The sequence below is a fragment of the Drosophila persimilis genome, unplaced genomic scaffold (assembly GCF_003286085.1).
Source record: "Drosophila persimilis strain 14011-0111.01,24,50 unplaced genomic scaffold, DperRS2 tig00000572-arrow-pilon, whole genome shotgun sequence".
NCBI lineage: Eukaryota > Metazoa > Arthropoda > Insecta > Diptera > Drosophilidae > Drosophila > Drosophila persimilis.
Window position 1 is genome coordinate 2706768 of NW_020825321.1, and position 22750 is coordinate 2729517.

A 22750-nucleotide genomic window follows, 5' to 3' on the forward strand; every position below is an offset into this window, starting at 1 on the left:
TTGAAACACACAGAAAGAAACCTCTCCAACCCTTTATACATATACATATGTACATACGTATATATTTATAATTTTTACCAGGATAATGAGATAATTTTATTTTGTTATGTTTGTATGTCGGTCCGTACGGCCGTCTGTCAATAAAAATGTGGGGAGGTTTTAAGCTGTCTATTTTCTGTTCGTCTGTTTACTGAGTGCACTGAATAAGTCAGAAAACACTTGTTTTAATTGATCGAATATCTTCTTCACAATTGAATGGCAGACCAATATTTAAAACAGATTTAATACAGCCATACTCATTACACGCAGTACATGTTACAAACAGTATTGGAATAAAGTATACCCTTGTATTTCACGTGTACACGGTATAAGAACGTGTGCAGCCAGTCATTCCCATTCATTCCCACAAATTACTATTAATTATTTAATCGGTTGAGTCTAATTTGATCTCTGGCGACAATTTCGCTGCCGCTGCTTAATGCCTGTCCTTGCTTAATTAGTGCAAATTGTCATTGTCAGCATTAACATCAGTGAAGCTTCATACTGTCTGTATGCAGACTTCCATCTGAACAGCTGTCTAGCGCCGCAACACTTGTGCTCTTGCCACGCACTATATTCATATACGATTATATACAAATTCATATTTTACTGGATCTACAAAGCTTTGCAAATTTTTTCGTAAGTGCTCAATACATTCAATGCTAAAAAATGTATATTCGAAAATCTGTAACTAAAGACTCGGTGAAGTTATTTTGAAATTTTACAGTTATTCCCACTAAGTTATTTTTCAGTCCAAAATTAGCTTATCTAATTTTTATTTTTCAGCTCGTTTTTAGGAAATTGAAAACACCAAATCCAAATACAGATTTCGATGCAACTTGACTCAAACACTTAAGTCGGGTAAACGTTCCAATTTGAGCGTTTTCAAATTATATAAGTAAAAGTGATAATACTATCACTGTGATTTACCGGATTGGATATTATTTTGGTTTGCGATTCTGTGTGTTTTTTTACTGTACAGATAACAAAGCTGAAAAGAGATCCAAAAGCTTGATTGAATGAGTGAATCGTGAGTGAGTCAATGAAATAGCTGAGGTGAGGAAAATATAGAGTGCCTTGCTTAGCACAATGAAGCTACAATTTCAGCTCTACCCTGATGGTTATAAAAGCCTAGACGCAGTCTTTGTTGCAAACGCAGATAAACTCATCATCACAGCCATCCACTGCCACACAACCTGACCTACGAAAAAAATAGAATTGAGTGTTACCAATGTGCCAATAGCTGCAGTAGATTGATATCTAAAATATAGTGCAGCTTCAGCATCAAAAGAATACTTAAGCTACGACTATTAAGACGCATAATTACTTTTTGATTGTCTCAAATGTGCCAATTAAAGTTTGGATGCATGAGAGTACCTTTTGGTAAATATCCTCGGGAACGAGAATAAAAAGGGGAAATAACCTTTAAAAAACGAGGAGAGGACAACCAAGACTTAGCATTGACGCTAACACAGACGTTGACGTCGACGCCTACTAATTAAAACACATCATTGAAGCTGCATAATGTGGATTACCATCACCTATTTGATCCTCATCATTGCCCAGCTGAGCACGTTGGCCACATCCGCAGGCGGTAAGTAGTCTAAATGTTATAATATCTGTTCCCCGTTAGGTCTCGGGAACACTAAAGCTGAAAGCATAGATTAAAATTTCACTTTTTTCAGCCAGCATCAGCTTGGTATTTATTTATTTATTTATTAAATTAACAATTATCTGTTTATAATGGTACTTAATTACAAAAGGAGGAAAAAAGGGAAGTTAAAAGTTAGTTAAATTTAGGTAATTATAAAATTGCATTATTATAAATATTGCATGCTATTTGTTTAAGGGATAGTTCAGGGGATAAGGTATGACAGAGGGAGTTATAATTATGGCATATTACCCTAAAAGGTTAATCTTCGGCATAATTAGACCTACATATGGGTAAGCGGATTGGCCTAAAAGTACGGGTAGGTCTAGATGGGACGGCCAAGTCGATCTGACCTATGAGAGTTTGGGAGTCAACAATCCCGAGAAGGAGCTTGTGCACGAACATTACGCCATTGCATATTCTGCGATGGTGCAAAGACGGCAGGTCAATAAGATTTAGCCTAGACCGGTAGGGTGGTAAGATTCTACCCAAGTCCCAGTTAAAGTTACGAAGGGCAAAAATTAAAAATTGCTTTTGCACGGATTCCATAACAACCTGCTGCTCTTTCTACTACGGGCTCCAGTTGTTTCGTAACGTACGGGTCGTCAAACTCCTTGGACCAACGCTTGATGAACGCTAAAACACCCTTAGCTTTATTTACTGTTGCAGTAAAACACATCTGTTAAAACACATCTTATGATCAAAAAGGACTCCGGGGTCATTATGACTCGAAATTAGCTCGAGGACATGATTTCCTGGAACATATGAGACAAAATGTGGAGCGCGACGGTAAAATCTCATAAGTTTGCATTTAGAAAAGTTCAGAAAAAGAATAGAATAGAATAGAATAGAATAGAATATTCGTTGGGAACCCTAATAAAGAGAGCTTGTGAATAAGCAGAGCATGGTTCACGGAATCGAATGCCTTGCTGAAGTCCGTAAAAATTACATTTGTCTGCAAACCACTTTGAAAACCACGGTGGATTAGGTTAGAAAACTTAAGAAGGCTAGTCGATGTTAAACGATGTCTGAAAGAACCGTGTTGCGACGGATATCAAGCTGCAACAAAGATGTTGCAGTTGCCGGGTGACCAGGAACTCAAGAAGCTTCGGGATGGCGGAAAGCTTTGCGATACCACGATAGTTTTCAATATTTGATCTTGAACCTTTTTTGTAAAGCGGAATGATGTAGGACTCATTCCAAATTACTGGGAGACAAGACTGTTCCAAAGAGAGGTTGGAGGTCAAGGGTTTGTAAAGGGACTGGGCACAGTGTTTTAAAATGCAACTTGGTACCTTATCTGGACCCGCAGAAAACGATATGTCCATAGATGACAAACCTTCCAGAACAACGCTTTCCTCGAAAATAGGCAGAAAAATGCTGTTAGCGTGAGGTAGCTGGTACGGATACGGAGTGGATGCATTGTAAATATGAGACGCGTACGTTGTTTGGAAGAAGGTAGCAAATAAATTTTCAAAACCAACAGCAGAAGCTTCTGTTTTGTTGCGGTAATGAAGGGACAGAGGAAAAGCGTTTGACTTACGCTTAGAGTTAACGAACGAATAGAATTTTTTAGGATCATTACAAAAGTTTCTACTACATTGTGAAAGGTAATGATTATAACACTGACTATTAACGGCAAGGAACAGAGAGCGGAGGAGTATAGAGCTAAGGCCGACGATACAGTTACAGTGATATCTGGAACAAATGTATTAAGGTCGGAGTAAATAGAACTATAAAACGAGTTAACAGTTGCAACTATGTTCAGTAATGAATAAAGAAACGACCAATCAACAAGCAAGAGATGTAGATCTAAATCGATAAAGTTTGTTTTGCGAAAACACTTTATGTGGCAAGGAGCCACATAACCAGATCAACGGATATCGATAAAGTTGGATGGGAAGGATCTTCAGGGAATGATATTGGGCTTGCTCCGTAGCATGAGCAGCATCGTTAACAAACATGAGGTCAAGAAGTCTGTCCGTAATGTTTTTAACGGCATTAATGTGGACAAGGGAAATATCCGTTAGCCCATTGATAAAGACATTGTGGCAATTGGGAAACAACAGGTTAGCGTCATCGCAAGGTAGCCAAGAAAGAAATGAGAGGTTAGAGTCCCCCATGACAAGAATTTGATCATTGCAACCTAATACGGATACGACAATATTAATTTCTGAGAGGTAGTTTAAGTAAACCTCAGCATCAGAAATGCGAGGAATGTAGGAGCAGGTTAAATAGGTAAAACTTTGACTGCAACAAATTCAATTCCATGAATGTTATTGAAAGGGAATAACTCAGATGAGAAATCAGATTTGACTGCAATCAGAACCCCAACTGCAAAAAATGGGCGGTCCATTCTATAAATAGTGTAATTCTAATAGAAGACTTAGGCCAAGTTTCGGTAAAAGCGATGGCATCGAAATCAAAAGACGCACTATTTGTATGAATTTGACGCAATTTGCCCAACAATTTGCGAACGTTCTGATAGTGAATAGAAAAATGGTACATCAGTTTTTTGGAGCAGCAGGTTTGGTAACTCTGGGACTCGAGTTCGAATCTTTGTGAAGGAACTCATGCATAATTTTATGCTCAGGCCATATTGACGGTTCAAGAGATTTGGATAGAAAATAATCAGGGAGAAGAATTTTAGAGGATGTTATGTTGCACTCATGTTTAAATGTAAATTTAGTCACAACTATATCATCAGGCGAAGCGTTAAGTTTAGAGGAAAGATGTTGTTTAACGTCCTCCGTTGTAGCCTCAGGAATAAGACGGGAAACAAATATTGCTTTCCGAGGGACCACTGTTCTAAGTTGAAGTCCCGAGCGAGATCTTGATGGTGGAGCCACTCCTAAAAGAGATCTCGGTCCTGGGGCAGAAGAATTGGCAGCAACGGATGTAGCAGGAATTGGCAAGACATCACCAGCAACCAACACACCGCACCCGCACTCACCACGTCAGAAGTGATGGCAGCAGAAACTGCAGGGATGGGATTGATGGTGATGGGAACTTGGATGCTCGATGGAAGCACATTGCTCGGTGTAAAAAACACCGAAGCCGCCGTTGGCGGATTGACAGATAACAGCGAGGCATGCTTTCGAGAGAGTGTGGCCGATGCAAACGCTGATGCGCGAGAACAGTGCACACCGAAGAAACGATAACGAAAAGCAGACTGGGTAAAAAACAATAATAAATTACCTGCACGAGTCCGATGCGTTACGTTGCGATATTTTATTTATATTAAAAACTACTTTGCAAATGAAACACTGCTGATTAACACAAAGTATAATCAAATAAAAGAGATGCGATGATATATCAAAACAAAGTGACAACAATGTTGTATGATATTTAAGCAAAGGGCGGAGAATGCAGGAGCAAGAAAAAATACAACCGGCTTAAGTAAGAGCTAGAAGCGAAGGTATGGTTCGAAGTTTTTCAATTGATCCGCTCGTAATATTAAAATATCAATAAATCAATCACTGCAGATTAATTTGTTCCTTTTGGCTATACAAATTATCCGATCTGATCCAGATTCAGCAGCCGGATAGATATGGTCATTCTCTATGATTGTGCGTTATTAGTTTTTTCGTATCTTCAATATTGTTAATGCCACAGATTTTCGTCCTTTTTGTGGTCGGAAGGGGGTGGCGAAATTTTGAAATACACGTTTTATAGTGAGATCTAACAGATGTGCGGATATCAAATTTGGTTACTGTAGCCTTAATAGTCTCTGAGATTTGTGGATTACCCAGATTTTCGTCCTTTGCGGGGGCGGAAGCGGGTGGGGCGTAATTTTGAAATAAACTTTTGCAGGTCCGAAATCACAGGAGTGTAGATACCAAATTTGTTTGCTCTAGGTCTTATAGTCTCAGAGATCCTTGAACTCACATTTTGCGATAGGCAAAGACGACCATGAAACGTGTGTGTTAGAGAGAGACAGAGCAAGAGAAAATGAAATTGTTTTGTTCATTCTTATAATAATAACAATACGATCTGGTTCAGGTTCTGCAGTCTAAAAGATATAGTAATTTTGATATAGTAATTTTGCTTTGCATCATAGCTGATGACTGCGAATCGGCGACTCGTCTAGACCGTCTAGAAATAAGTTTCGTGCGGCAAATGCACATTGCTTGGCACCATAGCTGATGACTGTGGATCGGCGAATCATACCAGCAATGCCAAACTGAAGTCACTAACAACGCAGCGACGCTGAAGGTCTCGTAGATTACCTTCTATGTATGTTGGCAATGTTTGGTGTGTGCGCTTTGTAAATTCCATAACTGCTATTCGGTGAAATATACGATGCGCTGACACCGTACCACCAATCAGATCCAGAATATAGTCGTCATCCAACAGAACAATTGGGCACAAGTTATAACCAAAATGACAATGTGAAAATCGCATGCTCATACGCGCTATATTTTGGAAAAAATGCGTATATGCGTCCATCGCCAAGGTTAGTGGCCGCGGAAGAAGGATCCAGAACAGGACTTGGCATATCCTGAGCAACAGGGGTGAGGCTCACCCGTAAAACCTGACGGATCGTCGCAGTCCGAATCAGCAGCACACTATCCTCGTCTAGAAAATTGGGCAGGGGAGCGGTACGGAGAACCAATCTAGGTGCTGGTGTTGATAGGTGGCGCTGGACGAACAAGCAGGATGTAATTTAGCGATATTTTGTTGAAAGCCAATGAACACCACTTTGGTATGTAGTATTGAGGCGCTGAGAAGTCAGGGCTGGTGACCAAAGACACGTGACCCAAAGCATTCGTTCAACGACTCGGTGCATTGGAATCAAAACGTTCTACACTGATGAGCTATCTCAAGTAAGATACCATTTAAATTGTACGCCTAGAAAGAAATTGATAAGTTAATAATTTACTATTAAAAAAAAAGTAAGGAAATGGGGGAGTATAGTAGGAAGTTCCGCGTCTCTGTGGAAAGTCGCGAAGTATTGCTTCGCAGGGACGATGGTTCGCGCCAAGTTCTCTCCCTTCTAAGTCGTTCATATCTTGACGTCTTCTATCATCACTTCAATTAGGTTACTGGACGTGAGTTGCCCCCCCCATGGGATCGGCATAATTTGATCCTAATGCCATCGAAGCGCACGCAGACAAAAATGATATGCTCAACGTCTTCTGAGATACACACCATCTGCAGGGTGGGGAGTTTTCATGGCCGTTTACACCAGCGCAGCGTCATCTGAGTTGGTCACGAAAACCACAACGAAACGCGCAGCAACTTTTGATAGACTTTACGACCCTGGAATAGCTGCCTTACGATGTTCCACAAGAGTGGACCCATGACCGATCATTGGGAAATGCGGTGGGATTTAGTGATTGAGTTCAAGGTATAGAGGGATGTCCTGCTGACTTAGTGAGTCGGTGATGCAGTCCCATTGCACCGAGTCAAAGACGTTCCTGATATAGAGGATAACAATCAGTCAATCCTCTACCAACTTCGACGCGATCCAGGTAACCCTGCCTATGGCATCCACCCTTGACATTTCTTTTCTGAAGCTGAACTGGCTTGAAGCTTTGTCGTACGCACTCTTCCCATTGAGTCAATCAGTCATATCGGACGATATGAGAAGAGTCATCTGACTGCTTGCCTGGTTTCGGTATTAACGCAAGGTTCTGGGTCTTCCATTGTCCTTCTCGGAGAAATTGCGTGTGCACCGTAGCAAACTCGTGGGTTTGAGCGATATGGCCAGTTTTACCACCCGGTTGCATATTCCATCATGGCCGGGAATCCTATTTGACTTCATCTTGCGGGCCACGGAGAGAAGCTCGTCCGCAGTGACTGACTCCACCAAGTGTGGAGTCTGAAGTGCTTCGTTGTCGTGTAAAAGGTTGTATTCCCTAGGTAGGAACAACAGAGGTCAACAGGGTCAGAGGGCGCTGGCGTATTATCGCTTCATCACCGTCTTTGGGGGCTCTTCCATATGAGTCACACAGCTGCAGAAAGCACTCCCGCTTGCTTATCGTAATGTGGTCCTTTAAAGTTTTCCTAGTCATACAATAGGCCACTCGTAGCTCCGACCAGTTCGTTGCTGGCGTTCCTTCCGCGGTCCCGTTGGTATCAGGTGCGTAGCCTCCGCGATCTCGGCGTTCCACTAGCAGATCGGCGACTGCGTGCCCCTAAATGATTTTTTTAGGCTCATGGTACAATCACATGCGAGAGTAGGTGGTCTGTGAACTGGTCGTCTATCTGCTGCGCTAAGTCTCTCATCGCCTCCAAAAAGTTTGAAACCCGCAGGGTTTTTCGGACTTGCCGGCAGGTCTCCGTGCGGTCTGATTCTGGGGTCCTCCATTTCTTTCGCCACCGCAGCGGTGTGTTGCGAACGATGACTGCTGGCCACTAACCGCCCAAAGAGCGTTTTTTGTGGTGTAGGTAAGTTAGGACCCAGCTTAACTTGGCCCACTGCAAGGATGTAGAAAAATGGTTCAGTGCATAGCAAAATGTCGACGTCAGGAGTTTTTTACAATCTTTTATCTTCTAACGGAGTGTTGAGTGGGAAATTCTAATTACAGATATCAATCTCGGCACCGAATTGCTATTCTATGTGAGGCGTGCTAGATTCACGAAGGAAACGTAATGGCGCTTGAGAATGTCGACGCATTGTTTCCATGATGACAACAATATGTAGTCCAGCGATTTATTCCACTTGCCTTGAGTTTGTTGGTTACACTTGTCCATGACAAGGTAGATCAACATTTGTTTGTGAAGTTCGAAGTTGATTGTGGTCATTTTTGTGCCATAAATCTTGATTGGAGTGCCATTCGAGGCGAATAAATTGGTTGCGATTGAGCATTGCGATTTTTCTGGGGGCGGTATAGAAATGTCGGCACCGGTTTATGAGGTATCGAATTTTCGTTGTTTTGTCCGTTACGAACAAGCAATGGCTTTCTGGCGTCGGAGACATGGTGGCCCTCAGTTTTCCTGTTTGCTGGAGCTGCCTATTGTAGTTTTGCGGGAAGCTTCTGGTTTCAACTGCCGGTTTTCCTTACGAAGAGCGTCGATTTCCTCTTGCAGTGTTGTTGGCATTTGTCTGTACTGTGGATACTGTGGCGTGGCTCTGAGAATCCATTATTTTTTCTGTTTGTAGCGCTACTTTGGCCGAGTTAGGCGCTCCAGCGCCGTCATGAAGAATGTTTAGATTGGCTGATTCCTTATTGCGCTCAACATCATCTCGTATAAGAGTCTGATTAGTTTCCGGTGATCGAAGTCTGTGTACTCCTTGACTATGGCCGTTTTTATTGCGTTGTACTTGCCGAGCGCTGCCGGATTGCTAGTGAAGTCCGGTAAATGTTGCGGTGCTGCGGTTCTAGCCATGCATATATTTGATATTTGGTGCTGTCCGCTGTTATGCGAACTGTGATTCCATTGGGAGGAAATATAGATCCGGCTGCTATTTGGTGAGCGCTGGTGGCTTAATGCTCATACGGGAGCTGTCTTCATACTTGGTACAAATTGACTTAACTAATTATTTAAGAATTGTATAGGTTCGCAAGGTTACGTATGTAGATAGTGGTGATAGCATGAGTTGTGTGTCCCATCGAAGGTTTATATTATTTATATTGTGTTAGTATCCTTTTCGCACACAGCACATCTACGGGGAACAATGAGATTTTTTGACAGATGTGAAACCTCGATTCCTAAATGCCACCATCCAAATCAACAGCTGACTGCAATAACAAACAACAAATTTGTACGCTTAATAATTTAAAATTTGTATTAGCTGTATTAACAACAAAGAATGTTTCTGCAAAAGCTACTGGTGGTGTTCGACAGAACAGAAAACAACATAAATGAGTTCGAAGAGGTCATATACAGGCTCGATTTCGATTTAATGGAAAAGGTCTTGATAGCCACACAAAGAATATCAGCGCCATTATAATAGCTAGCTGAATCTTGCATAACATTCTTAACACACACAACATCTCAATTAACGGGAATTTGGTTAGAAATACATGTAAGCTCCCAGAACAGCCCGATCGGAGCGACAATTCTTCTAGTTTTAATCAGTAAGCGGAAATTATGAGATCAGCCATTGCAAATCATTGCAGCCGTAACAAATAAACAAATTTTGCAATCTTTGTTATCTTCCTGCACATACACAGTGCACACATACCACAGTGCTCTTGGAGTTGTTTTTTTTTTGTTAATTTTGTCACAAACTTTTCATACATTTTTTCGTTGTGAATGTCAATTATTCAGAGCTGCATTAAAAAACCATCGGCTAGATATCGCTTAGAAGCGTGCGGCTTAGGAGCATCCAAAATGGATGGTGGACTAAATGGGAAATTTTCAGAACGGCAAAACGTAACGGCCCATCCCAGAAATAGATCGTGGATGGTCGCCTGTGGGAAATAGGCTTTTAGGGGACGACGGGTACTGCAACAAAAAAATGTTTAGAGCAGATTAGGGCTGATAAAAAGCCAGGTTTTTACATTTACCTTCGCTGCCATGAAAACTAAAGAACCAGTGGCAATTTAATCACTTCGATTCAGATATTATGTCCACACCTAAGTTTAATACTTAAAATTCGTTGGAAAATTTTTTTTAGTCGTAAACAGTCGATCTTTTTCTTAACTCAGTAGCTCAGTATTTTAAGACCAGAAAAAAATCTGTCCACCGCCTAGTCATTTTTTTTAATAACTGTTGCGAGTTTTGAATTTAATGAAAGTTGAGACTTTGTATGTAATTCACAATTTAGTTGCATGTGAAAACCAACTTATCGCGTATGTACATATGTGGGTAATTGGGTGAACGATTAATGCGAGGATGTTAGCTCAAGACTAAAAATGTAAGGGCTGACGGTACAAATAGCTGGACCCTATGCAGTTGGATAGCCCGAGAACTTTAGCGCTGCTCGGGGCCGCTACTTAGCTGATTACCAAAGATTGATAGGCAATAGAGGCAATATAAAGAGACGAAAAAATTCCGCTGCATATGCGTATGCGGTAACAAAATGATCTTTCTAGTGGGTATTGCAAATGACAACCAAAAACAGAATTAATTTCCTTTGGCCGCACCACTAGCAATAATTTACAATATTTATGCTTCTTGACCCGACATACTCCCCCCGTTGGAAGCCTGACTTTCAACAGCATCTTTGAGGGGCAGCAGGCACAGCTTGTTGACGGCGCGCTTGATGATTCCAGATGATGTCTTCAGCACAGCGACTCGGGAAACGCCATATCGTCCAGGCAAAAGCTCGACCACTCTCGCCAGTGGCCTCTTCATGAGAGGAAGATTCTCATCCTTGACAAAAAACAAATCTGCAAAGCTGGGCTTCGCAGTGCGCCACTTTGAGCGCTGCTGCAGTGACGTTATGTCATCATCCACCGGGACCAGAAGAACTGCTGCAGGTACGAAACGCTCTGCCAGCTATACAGGCGATCGAAGTTTAGCTGCGTGACGCCAGGCTTAGCGAGCGAAGCAGGGCCGCCATTCAAAAAATGCGCTGAAATTAGAACATTCAGATCGGCTGGCCTCTCTGAAACTGAAACTAAATTATTTTTTTTATTTTATTAATCACTGCCGTGATGTGGCATAACAGCGTCCGCAACTCGCCAAACCCAAGAACCGAGTTGCCTATCGCACGGTAGAAGTGGTACTTGGCCGTCTTCACTACAGCCTCCCAAAGGCCACAAAAATGCGGGGAGTGCGGTAGAATGAAATGCCTATTTAGCCTCCACCAAGCAAAAATCCAGCAGCGCCGTCTGATGGTCATCGCTGAGGACCAGGCACTTTTACTCCATCAGCTCATTCTTAGCGCCGACCAAATTGGTTGCGTTGACTGATCAAATTTGCCGCGGCTTTCGTCTGGTACATATGAAGCGCTTTAGTCCATGAAGTAAAGCAACTGTAGATAGGTCCTTTATCAGCTCCAGATGAACAGCTTTGGTAGACTTTAGTCGAAAACATCTTACGCACTTGTTCACTACCTTGCTTACCGTCTTCCTCCCCCCAATAGGCCAATTTTGGGATCGAATTAGTACAAGCAAAGCTCGAGGACCAGCGTGCAGATTCCGCTCATGAAAATGGCAGATTATGGCAAGAGTAAGTGGATGGCTGCTGGGCAAGATGATTGGATAACGCCCATAAAAATGCAACGAAGAGTTTTTCAGTCGACCGTCTAGCCTGAGGAGCCCAAACTGATCCGTGAATGGCGACAACGTAACAACGTCCCATAGCTGAGAACGCTGGACTAGTCGCAGCAATACCTGGGTTCTATGTTCAATGTCTGAGACAGTGAGTCCGGGGCGCCGAATTCAGTTGCAAAACTTGTGAATGTATCTGAAAAAGCATTCGCATGCTTGGAATCAGCAGCAATGGCCATGTAGGGCGATTTAACCTAAAGAGCCTTCCGGTGAAGTTCAAGGGCTGGCTTATCAGATAGCAAGGGTGGTGGCCAGTCATCTGAGGAACCGCAAAGAAATGGAGGACCATGAGCCCAAAGAGGTGACTCATTCAGCTCAGTCGGATGAGTATCTCGAGACAAAATGTCGGCTGGGTTTAAAGCTGTGGGGATATAACGCCATTCCATTTTTTCGGTAATTTCCTAAATCGTTGCCACTCTATTTGCGAAATATATATTCCATTGAAGACATTCATTCCAGCTATCTCAGATATGAGACTAACTAGTAACTCCGCTCCACAAAACTCCAACTTTGGTGCCGTGAGTGTCTTCAAAGGAGCCACACGAGATTTGGCAGAAAGTCAGTGACTGCTGGAATTTCTAGCGTAGAGTCTGGAAGGAGTACAAGCCGAGGAAATTCAAGTCGACGAATCTGGCCAAAATTGGTGCATATATCCTGCCACTCGGTGGCCAGTGTGACTATCTCTCAGGGTCAGAAATCTACGAGGCGCTTGATTGTAAGATTCTCCCAGGAGATCCAAATTATATTTAGCTGTCAGCCGAACACAATAATCGCCCTTATGTAATCGATGGAAATGCTGCACAAAGTATGCTTTACAATATAGCTCTTATTAGGTTACTACTGGTTCAATGCAATTCTATACCTCCCAAAACCTCCGAAGAAGCACCTCAAGCCACCCTTTGGACTATTCTCAGCAGCTATGGCCCGAGCGCGAGAGGGCCTCAAAGAGGAACCTTTTAAACGGGAACAACCTCCAGATGCGACCCATCCCAAGCGCGTTTTCTGAATTGAAGGCACTTCTGGCAGTAAACTACTGACTGACCTGCCAATTGCGCCAATTAACAGATCGTCGCGCTGCGACCTATTAGTGGTATGTTCGATGGAATGTTCCAGCTGTGAGTGTCAATTCCAAAGCTTGGCTGACGAGCGGTTATGCTAGAGGCCACAAAAGCAGTGCTGGGAGTTGATTATTCCGATGAGCGAGACTGCCATTAACTGCCAAATTCGAGTACGTGGCAAAAAGTGGTACAGGTTGTTGTTAGCAAATGGCCTGGATGTCGTTTGATAAAAGCTTTGAGTGCATTCCGAATTTTGCAGTGTCTACTCTAGAAAATTAAGATTTAGAAACTGACCATCGGGACTTTATAAGAAAATATAGGGGAAGCATGTGGCTTTTTCCTCAGAACTTTTCACTAATTGCATATTATACAAACATTCAAGTCTAGACGTCTTAGGTAACTGTTAGTGAAGGAACTAAATTGATTCCTTCAAAAATAACAATTTAATCAAGAATATAGTGAAATCATCATTTGAAAAAAAGATAGAAATGGTGTACCCTGTTATGGGAACCCTGGATAAATCCGCCAAAAATTAAGAAATATGAAAGGAAATCACCAGCAATAATTATTTGAATCCTTCACTGGCCTTCCGTTCGCAAGTGTTAGCCTCTTCGCCAATGCCTAAGATGTGATTTTCTTGTTGCGCTTAGTTGGTTTCCTTGTTTTGGCTAGTGGTGCATTCCGTGCACATTTATTCTGGAGTGAAAAAGATGCCTGCATATCTGGTAGCTTAGCTACTCTCTTAGCTGATTCATCCTTCAACTCATGGAATAAGGTCCTTTTCTCGAGCCGCAGAGAACACCTTGACCAAATGAAGTATAGCAAATAATATTATGATGCGCTGCATGGCAAACAAAACGAGGGAGAACGTTGTGAGTTGCTGCGGAGGCCGCAACTCTAAATTTATACCCGATACTTAGTCAGTATGGCTCTCCTCCGGCAGACGCCGCTAATATTAAACAACACGACAAAGAATGCGTGCCAGAGAGAGACAGAAAATCAGTCTGAGCGTGATGTCTGGCGCTTCATAGCCTCTTCGAATAGATTTGTTCCTTTTGGCTATAAAAATGATCCGATCTGATCCAGATTCAGCAACCGGATAGATATGGTCACTCTCTATGATTGTGCGCTTTTAGTTTTCTCAAATCTGCAATATTGTGGATGCAACAGATTTTCGTCCTTTGTGTGGCCGGAAGGGGGTGGGGCGAAATTTTGAGATATACGTTTTATAGTGAGATCCAACAGAAGTGCGGATATCAAATTTGGTTACTGTAGCCTTAATAGTCTCTGAGATTTGTAGATGCCTCAGATTTTCGTCTTTTTCGGGGGCGGAAGGGGGTGTTTTGAAATCAGAATCGTAGAGGATGGTTATATCTTCTAGAGTGCAAAATCTGAACCAGATCGTATCAATATTATAGCCAGAATCAAGAAAACAATTTCATTCTTTCTCGCTCTGTCTCTCTCTAACACACAGGTTTCATGGTCGGGTTTGACAACTGCAAAATATGAGTTCAAGGATCTCAGAACCCATAAGAGCCAGAGCAACCAAATTTGGTATCCACACTCCTGTCATATCGGACCTGGACCGTTTCGTCTCAAAATTTTGCCACACCCCCTTCCGCCCCCGCAAAAGACGAAAATCTGAGGCATCTACAAATCTCAGAGACTATTAAGGCTAGAGTAACCAAATTTGGTATCCGCATTTCTGTTGGAACTAACTATAAAACGTATATCTCAAAATTTCGCCCCACCCCCTTCCGGCCACACAAAGAACGAAAATCTGTTGCATCCACAATATTGCAGATTCGAGAAAACTAAAAACGCAGAATAATAGAAAATGACCATATCTATCCGGTTGCGGAATCTGGATCAGATTAGATAATTTGTCGAGCCAAAAGGAACAAATCAATTTGCAGTGGCTACGTAGCGCCCGACGTCACGCTCAGACTGATTTTCTGTCTCTCTCGCACGCACTCTTTGTCGTGTCGTTTAATATTAGCGGCGTCTGCCGGAGGAGAGCCATACTGACTAAGTATCGGGAATAAATGTAGAGTTGCGGTGTCCGCAGCAACTCACAACGTTCCCCCTCGTTTTTATTTTGTGGACGTTGATATGCAATGACTGCATCTTTCAAAAGGCGATGCAATTACTGCACCGTCAAGTGGCCCGTGTGACACCAGCAGAAGGCTGTTACGCGCGGCTCCTAGGCAAAACGCAGCCCTCCTCCCGCCCAAGCAGCGCGCTGGAAAGGAAAGATAGCTGTTAGACTAATATGCGAGGAAAATCAGAACTAAAAATTACTAGGAGAACTAAGCTTGCATTCAAAATACAAATACCACTACAATGACTAACTACGAGAAAGGTGTGTAAGGATTAGTAATTTAATAAGAGGAAGAGAATTAGTGGTGGATATAATATGGTAGAGGGAATTATAATCCGAGCATAAGACCCTAAACGGTTCATGCAAGGAATAATTCGATCTACAAAGTGGAAGGAATAACCGTATAAAATTTCTAGTAGGTCTAATAGGAATCGTGAAGCTTATGCGGCTCAACAGATCAGGGCTGTCTATGTCACCCCTGATCAATTTGTGCACAAAAATCACACCAAGCATTTTTCTACGGTTAACTAAGGATGGGACGTTTACTAATAGTAGTCTACTAGAGTAAGATGGGAGTCTTATACCCGCATCCCAGTTAAGGCCCCGCAGAGCAAAGAGTAAAAAGTTTTTCTGTACTGATTCTATACGGTCCTGGTGTACTTTGTACTGAGGGCACCATACACAGGAGCCGTATTCTAAGATCGGACGAACAAGCGAGGTATAGAGAGTCTTTGTTATATGAACCGTCGCGGGAGTGTTAATGTGGTTTTAAAAAGTCCCCGAGAATCGAGGTGTTTTTAGCATAGGCCAGCAGTTCCTGAGGCGTCCTTTTGGAGGCATCTTCCAGTGATGCCAACACTGGGGCGCCCAGGTATCTCCTCCTTGCCCTTGAGAGAGCCGGACAGTTGCAGATGAGATGTTCCAGGGTTTCGATAGCCCCAGGTTCCTCACATTTCCTACAACTGTCTCTGTTGGTGATGCCTAGCTTTGCTGCATGTGCAGCAGCCAGACAGTGACCTGTTAGTATTCCCACTATCAGTCTACAGTCCTTTCGTGGTAGGTGCAGTAGGTAGTGGCTAAGTTTCTCGTTGCGCTCCTTGCACATTATCTTCGAGGTTCTGCAGGTGGTGGTACTCCTCCACCTGCTATCAGTCTGTGCTCTAGCCTGCTTCTCTAGATCGTCTTGCAGCGTTCTGAGGGAGACAGGCACGTTCTCGGTTCTCCTATTCTCCAGCCCGACGCCTTCCTTAGCTAGTACGTCCGCCGCTTTCTTTCCTTCGATGCCCTGGTGGCTGGGAACCCAATAGATCCGCACTGTCTTTGTCGTGCTTAGGATGTCTAATGCCTCCCTGATCGCCAAGACACTTCTGGAACTGACCGCGGACGACTGCATGGATCTTATCGCCGCTTGGCTGTCGACGAATAGGTTGACCGCATCGTGTGCTCGTTCTGTGAGGAGAGCGACCTCCGCTGCTTTCCCGATGGCAAAAACTTCTGCCTGGAATATGCTGCATTGGTCCGGTAGCTTATACGACAGCCTTATCTCAGGGTCTGTACAGTATAGGCCCGCTCCTACTCCTCCGTCCATCTTGGAGCCGTACTCTGTACTGTGGGCTGCTTTGAGAGCAGCTTCCGAAGCCTAGCGGTTTCGGGCACTTTCTCGATGTTGGAGCAGAAGTTTCTCCACGAGTTCCTTTGTGCCTTACGTATTTCCTTCTTGTAGCTCCTAAGTAGGATTTTATATTTCTCATTGACAATCTCTTCGTTCGCTTGTTTGGCGATCTTGAAGAATTCCTTGAGGTTGTTCCTTTGGAGAGAGAGATCTCGGTTCCACCAGAGTGGCTTGGACCTCCTCTTCGTTCTCGAGGGTTTGCACGATGCATGGTAGGCGTTCAGTAGCTCGTTGGATAGGGTCTTTAGGGACTTCTCTATATCCTCCGCGGATTTCACTGAGCCCGGATTCGCGAGCTTCGAAGTAACTGTCTTTTTAAACTTTGCCCAGTTTGTGTTCCGGGGGTTTCTATAGACTGTTGTCTTCGAAGGGTGTTTGAATTCGCACTTGAACTGAATGTACTTATGGTCTGAGAAGGATGGTCTATCGAGGACCGTAGTACTGTTTCCCGTTGCAAGTGTTAGGTCTAGCACGTTGGATGAGGTCGGACCTACGAAGGTGTGCTCCTCCCCAACGTTTGCTATATATAGATTAGTTGCTAGTATAAAGTCTAAGAGTGACTCACCTCTGTCATTGATGTCGGTGCTTCCCCACACATTGTGGTGGGCATTGGCGTCCGTTCCGATGACGAGTTGATAGTTTTTGGTGCCGGCTTCTGTCACCAGGCTCCTGAGTTCGTCGGGTGGTGCGGGTCTGACGTGAGCCATGTAGCAGGAAGCCACCAGAAGGCGCTTTTCCTCACTTTCCAGCATCACAACCATCAGGTCATCCGTGCTGTAAGAGCTGAGACATAAGGTAAGCATGGATTCCCTTTCGTACGAGTACGACGGTTCTGTTCCTGCTTACCGATGTTGAGTAGAACAGGTTATGATTTGAGGACTTTAGACCGGCCACTGAATTGCCTGTCGCAATCCAGGGCTCCTGGACTAGAGCTATGTCGGCGAGCCCTTGCTCCATGGCGATGAGGAGCTCCGCCGACGCTACCTTGCTTTTATGCAAGTTGAGCTGCAGCACACTCAGCATGGGTGGCTGGCTCACTTGCACCTGACGGGTTGACTACCAGCGTCAGGTCACCGTCTTCCTCTTCTTCGTCTTCAAGCGCAAGACCCTGGGCGGCCTCCACGATGGACTCGAGACCTAGGTCCTTTTCCACCTCGCCTGCCTGCAGGGTATGCGTGTCCTTGTCCTCAGGGTGGCGCTTTTTGAGGCGCAGGTAGACGTTACCCATGCCCCACGCCATCTTCCCGAACTTGGGGTATAGCAGATCCTCTGCTTCCTTGTTTATTTGGAGGATCACACATTGGCCCCCCTCGTTGGGTAGTGGGCTACCAATGTGTAGGATCCTCCAATCGGCCGTTGGCACGTCCGCGTTTTGCCGCTGAAGGAGCTTCAGCGCTCGGTCCCCCTGGATTGTGATGGGGAAGAGTACCTTCGCCTTAGGCTTGGACGGGATAAGCTCCCGGTCCACAACCTCCAGCTTGGCCCCCTCCCACATCGCCTCCAGTTGGCAGACCGTACGCGTCAGCCACCTTAGGGTTGGATCATCATTGCACTTCAGGATCTTAACCCCATTTAGCCACCCAGCACCATCGAACGTGGGCATTGGGGCCGCGGGGTCTTCCTCCATCTGTGCAAAGAGTGCGTCGACGAGACGCGCGTGCACCAGCTTCCACTGTGCCGCTGACATCTTGCCGTTTTCCTCGCTGCGGTCAATGAGTGCCACGATCAGATGTCGTTTGGTCACATCGCTGACCTTCGCTTTCGGCTTCGTTGGCTTCTTGGCCGCTTTCGGTGGAGGGGCTGCACTCTTGGGCCCGCGTTGCCGCTTGCTCGCTGGAGTGTCCTTAATGGCACTCTCAGTCGAGCGTTGCCTCTTGGTGGCCATCATCTCCTCCACCTTATTGGCATATTCGCCATTCGACGCCCTCATCTGTGGCATCTGAGCATAGTGTAGCCGACCCTCCTCTTCTCACTGCTCGGCCCAGGCTAGCTTGACCTTCTCCTCCTGGGAGATGTCTGCTTTGCCTTGCAGCCGGCTTTTTATGTTGAGGGCCGCTTTGTATTGCGCTTTGGCCTTCATCCCCTCCTTGGAACGCTTCGGCCCTTCCCTACGCAGGGAGCTGGTGCCTGGTTCCGGCGAGCGGAGAAGGCTCTCTTCATCCGTCCTGCTTAGAGAGAGCACGCTCTCCAGATCCGTGTCTGTATCGACTACGGCATCTGTGCGGCTCAACTTGCAGGCCACGGAGTGAGTTGTTTTTGTTGTTGTTATTGTGGCAGTAGCTTTACAACTGACCTGGCCTGCTCCCGCCAAGTCTGAGGTGTGACCGCTGGCGACACGCAGAGAGGACTGCTCCTCCCCGTGCCCGCCGGTGGTAGCAGTCACGCTTTCCACCGACGTTTGGGTTGACATCCTAACCCGTGCTTGCTCCTTCTTCGACTCCATAGTTGGCCCGAGGGTCCATACTGGTCAATATTTTCCGGGGGGACCACCCCCTAGCGTTTTAGGCCTGACCGCCAGGCACCTCTAGCCATGGCCCTGGTTCGGTTCCCCCGACTTTGAATCGGGAAGACGCCGGACCATAGCCTTAGCTAGACACTGCATTACCCCGGACAGAGCAAGCGACAGTGCATTACCCTTGTCCGGGGTAATGCAGTGTCCATTGCCCAGCCGGCACCCTCGTGGAGGGTTCAGCTAGAGGATTTTCGCCAGCCGCGGAGTTAATAACTTCTCAAACAGTTTGGGAATAAGGGATAACTTTGCTATAGCTCTATAATTTTTTTGCGTCAGACTTGCTACCTTTTTTTATGGAGAGGAACCCCGTCTGGACCCGGTGAAAACACCGGCTTAACTAGTCGAAGATCACGAAGTAAAGAAAATTCATTTAACAAGGGACTGGAAATGCCGTTCGACCTCGGTAAACCGTATGGGTGCGGATGACCAGAGTAGCTTTCCTCAGAATAGGTGGTTTGGAAAAATTGGGCAAAAAGATCGGCAATTACCTGATCATTATTTGCCGACGTTTTACAAAATGATAGCGAGGATGGGTGTGCGGACGTTCTACGCTTACTGTTTACGAAGCAGTAAAACTGTTTAGGGTCCTGAGAAAAAAGTATCCTGCATCGAGATAAGTAGTTCTTATAGCATTGTGCATTAAGAACTGAAAAGCTTGACCGAGCTATTACATAGCGGGCGTGAGCAGTAGGAGAATCATCTTCTTGAAATTTTTTATAAAGTCTTGATTTTAAGTTTTTTAGGCTGGATTGGCTGGTAAACCAAGGGGGTTTTCCAGATCTAATCGGACAAGAGTGGGACACAAGAATCAAAAAATGTGCCAAGAGCATTGTAAAAACTGTTTGTGCCTTTTATGACATCAGTGCACAAGTACACTAACAACACCAAGGTCGGATCCGATACAATACACAGATCAAGCAATCGACCCAAGGAATTTTTCACATGGTTGACTTGAGACAGGGACAGGTCAAGCAAGCCGTCAACAAAGTCATGTCGTGACATGGGCACTAGGTTACTAGACTCGTATGCCGAACTACAAACAGTTCCTGGCAAGTTGAAGTCACCAAGAACTATCATATGATCTTTATCTGATAGCGAGGAAGAAACAGCGGTTAAAGCGGACAAGTGCTGCTCATAAATAGATATATCCGAAGAAGGTGAAATATACGAGCATGTAATGAATATAGCGAATGCGGGAAGAATCAGTTTTACCCACAGGAATTCCAGTTCCGGTTGAACTTGGACTGTGAAGTGTTCCGAAATTGAGGAAGAGGAAGTTGAGGTAGAGGGTGGCACACTGGAAAGATTTGGAAGAGATATGTGGGGCCTATTCTTCTTCTTAGCCTTAAACTCCTTCACCACCAAATGCTCCGGCCAAAATTTGGCGGAGCAAATGGTGTCAAATTGAGTTGGGGAGATGCTTATCTTAAACGAGGCTATCTCCCTGGCATAAGAGAAGTTAAATTTCTCCACCTTTAAGCCCACGGCTTTTATTTTGCTTGGAATAAAAGCAATTACATCATTAGATGTGAGGTCAGGGGCCAGCCGTGAAACAAAAACTTTTCGTTTTGGTGGGACTCCCACCAGTGGTTTAGTCACCACAGGTCTAGTACCTGTGGTGGCAATATCCGGAGGTCCGGAACGTCTATTTACTGGTGGGATCGGGATGGACGGGACAACTAGCGAACTTGCGGACACCACGGACACGGACGCTGCAGACGTACTTGGCTGCACATTCTCCGAGGCGATGAATTCGGCTACCGAATCTGCATCCCCAGCAGCTGTCGTTGCCCGCGGAGTGACCTTTTTGCGCCTCGGAGACTCATTCAGCAGTTTTAAGCCGCTAAACTGAGCCTCCATGGCTAGGAGCCGATCGTATTGGGTTTTGAAACCAACGGTCAGCTCCTTAAAGCCACTCCGCGTCTGCCTCATAAAATCTACCATGTCTTTTTCCACCGCACGGCATGCCTCGCAACTGTAATGCAAGCCATTACGTTTGGCTATAGCATCACTCACGAGGCCAGAAAATCCAGCGCATTTTGCGTGCACTACGCTGTCGCAGAGCCAGCAGGGGACATTCGGCTGATCGTGGGTGATCTGCTTCTTACATGTTTTTTTGTCACAGAACATTTTAGTATTATTTATTTACAATTACTTGCAAAACAAACTGGTATCAGTCCAATGACACAATTACAATTTACAATTATTTGCAAAACAAATTGGTATCAGTCCAATGTGCCAGACAACGCTCAAAGCGGAATTGGTAAAAAAAAGAGAGCGAAGTGGAGAGAGGTTATAGCGAGAGCTACTAAACAGAGAGCGCTATTGCTCAGAAAGTTTAAAGAGCGAGAGAGAAAGAACAGTTATTGAAGTTGAGGTGATAGCGAGAGAGTGTTTTAACACAAATCCAAAGGCATGCACTCGCGTAATAGAATAGGTTTCCAGATTGTTGTCTGGTTAGGAAGTATAATTAGAATTTAGTTAGGAAAACACCAACTGTTTATTCAAAACAAAAGGAAACGAGGGGGAACGTTGTGAGTTGCTGCGGACACCGCAACTCCACAGTTATACCCGATACTAAGTCAGTATGGCTCTCCTCCGGCAGATGGCGCTAATATTAAGCGACACGACAAAGAGTGTGTGCGAGAGAGACAGAAAATCAGTTTGAGCGTGAAGTCGGGCGCTGCGTAGCCAGTGCAAATTGGTTTGTTCCTTTTGGCTATAAAAATGACCTGATCTGATCCAAATTCAGCAACCGGATAGATATGGTCATTCTCTATGAATCTGCGTTTTTAGTTATCTCGAATCTGCAATATTGTGGATGCCACAGATTTTCGCCCTTTGTGGGGGCGGAAGTGGGCGGGGCAAAGTTTTGAAATATTTTTGTAGCAGTGACATATCACAGAAGTCTGGATCCAAAACATCGTTGCTCTAGCTCTTATAGTCTTTGAGCATTAGGCGCTGAAGGGGACGGACAGACGGACAGACGGACGGACGGACAGACGGAGAGACAGACATGGCTCAATCGACTCGGCTATTGATGCTGATCAAGAATATATATACTTTATGGGGTCGGAAACGATTCCTTCTGGACGTTACACACATCCACTTTCACCACAAATCTAATATACCCCAATACTCATTTTAAGTATCGGGTATAAAAATGCGGAGCGCAAAACAAAACACGTCTGATCACTACGAAAGAGAACGAGGTTTTCCTTACAACGTGTATATTAATAGCGGGAGTTGTCTATGATGCGGCGGTATGAGCTATGCGTGCGGTTGGTTTCATCTAGAAATTTCTACTAACTTTCACTCCACGAAAGAAGTCGAGCCAAAAGGGAATTGAAAGATCAGGCGATGCGACGGTCCAATGCAAAACGGTACACATCGTTGTATGCGTGTGCAGCTGCGGGCTTTAGCCATACGTGTGAGAACATTACAGCTATGTTTTGGACACGAGCAATAACAACACAGCTATGCGCGTAAAACTAGTTACCTAAGCGGTGCAATACACTCATGAGCGTATGAATAGGGCAGATGTAATA

The 22750-nt window shown here is 44.6% G+C and overlaps 1 protein-coding gene across 9 annotated transcripts in view; it reads left to right on the forward strand.

The window, feature by feature from the left end:
• The first annotated feature begins 988 nt into the window (after positions 1 to 988).
• The window catches only part of LOC6602744 (zinc metalloproteinase-disintegrin-like batroxstatin-3), a 513201-nt gene continuing 491439 nt past the window's right edge, over positions 989 to 22750 (forward strand). For all 9 annotated transcript variants that reach the window (XM_026990249.1, XM_026990250.1, XM_026990252.1 and 6 more), the window contains exon 1: positions 989 to 1633. In XM_026990249.1, the coding sequence (XP_026846050.1) occupies positions 1564 to 1633 (70 nt within the window). In that variant the 5' untranslated portion in view covers positions 989 to 1563. The remainder of the gene's footprint in view (positions 1634 to 22750) is intronic.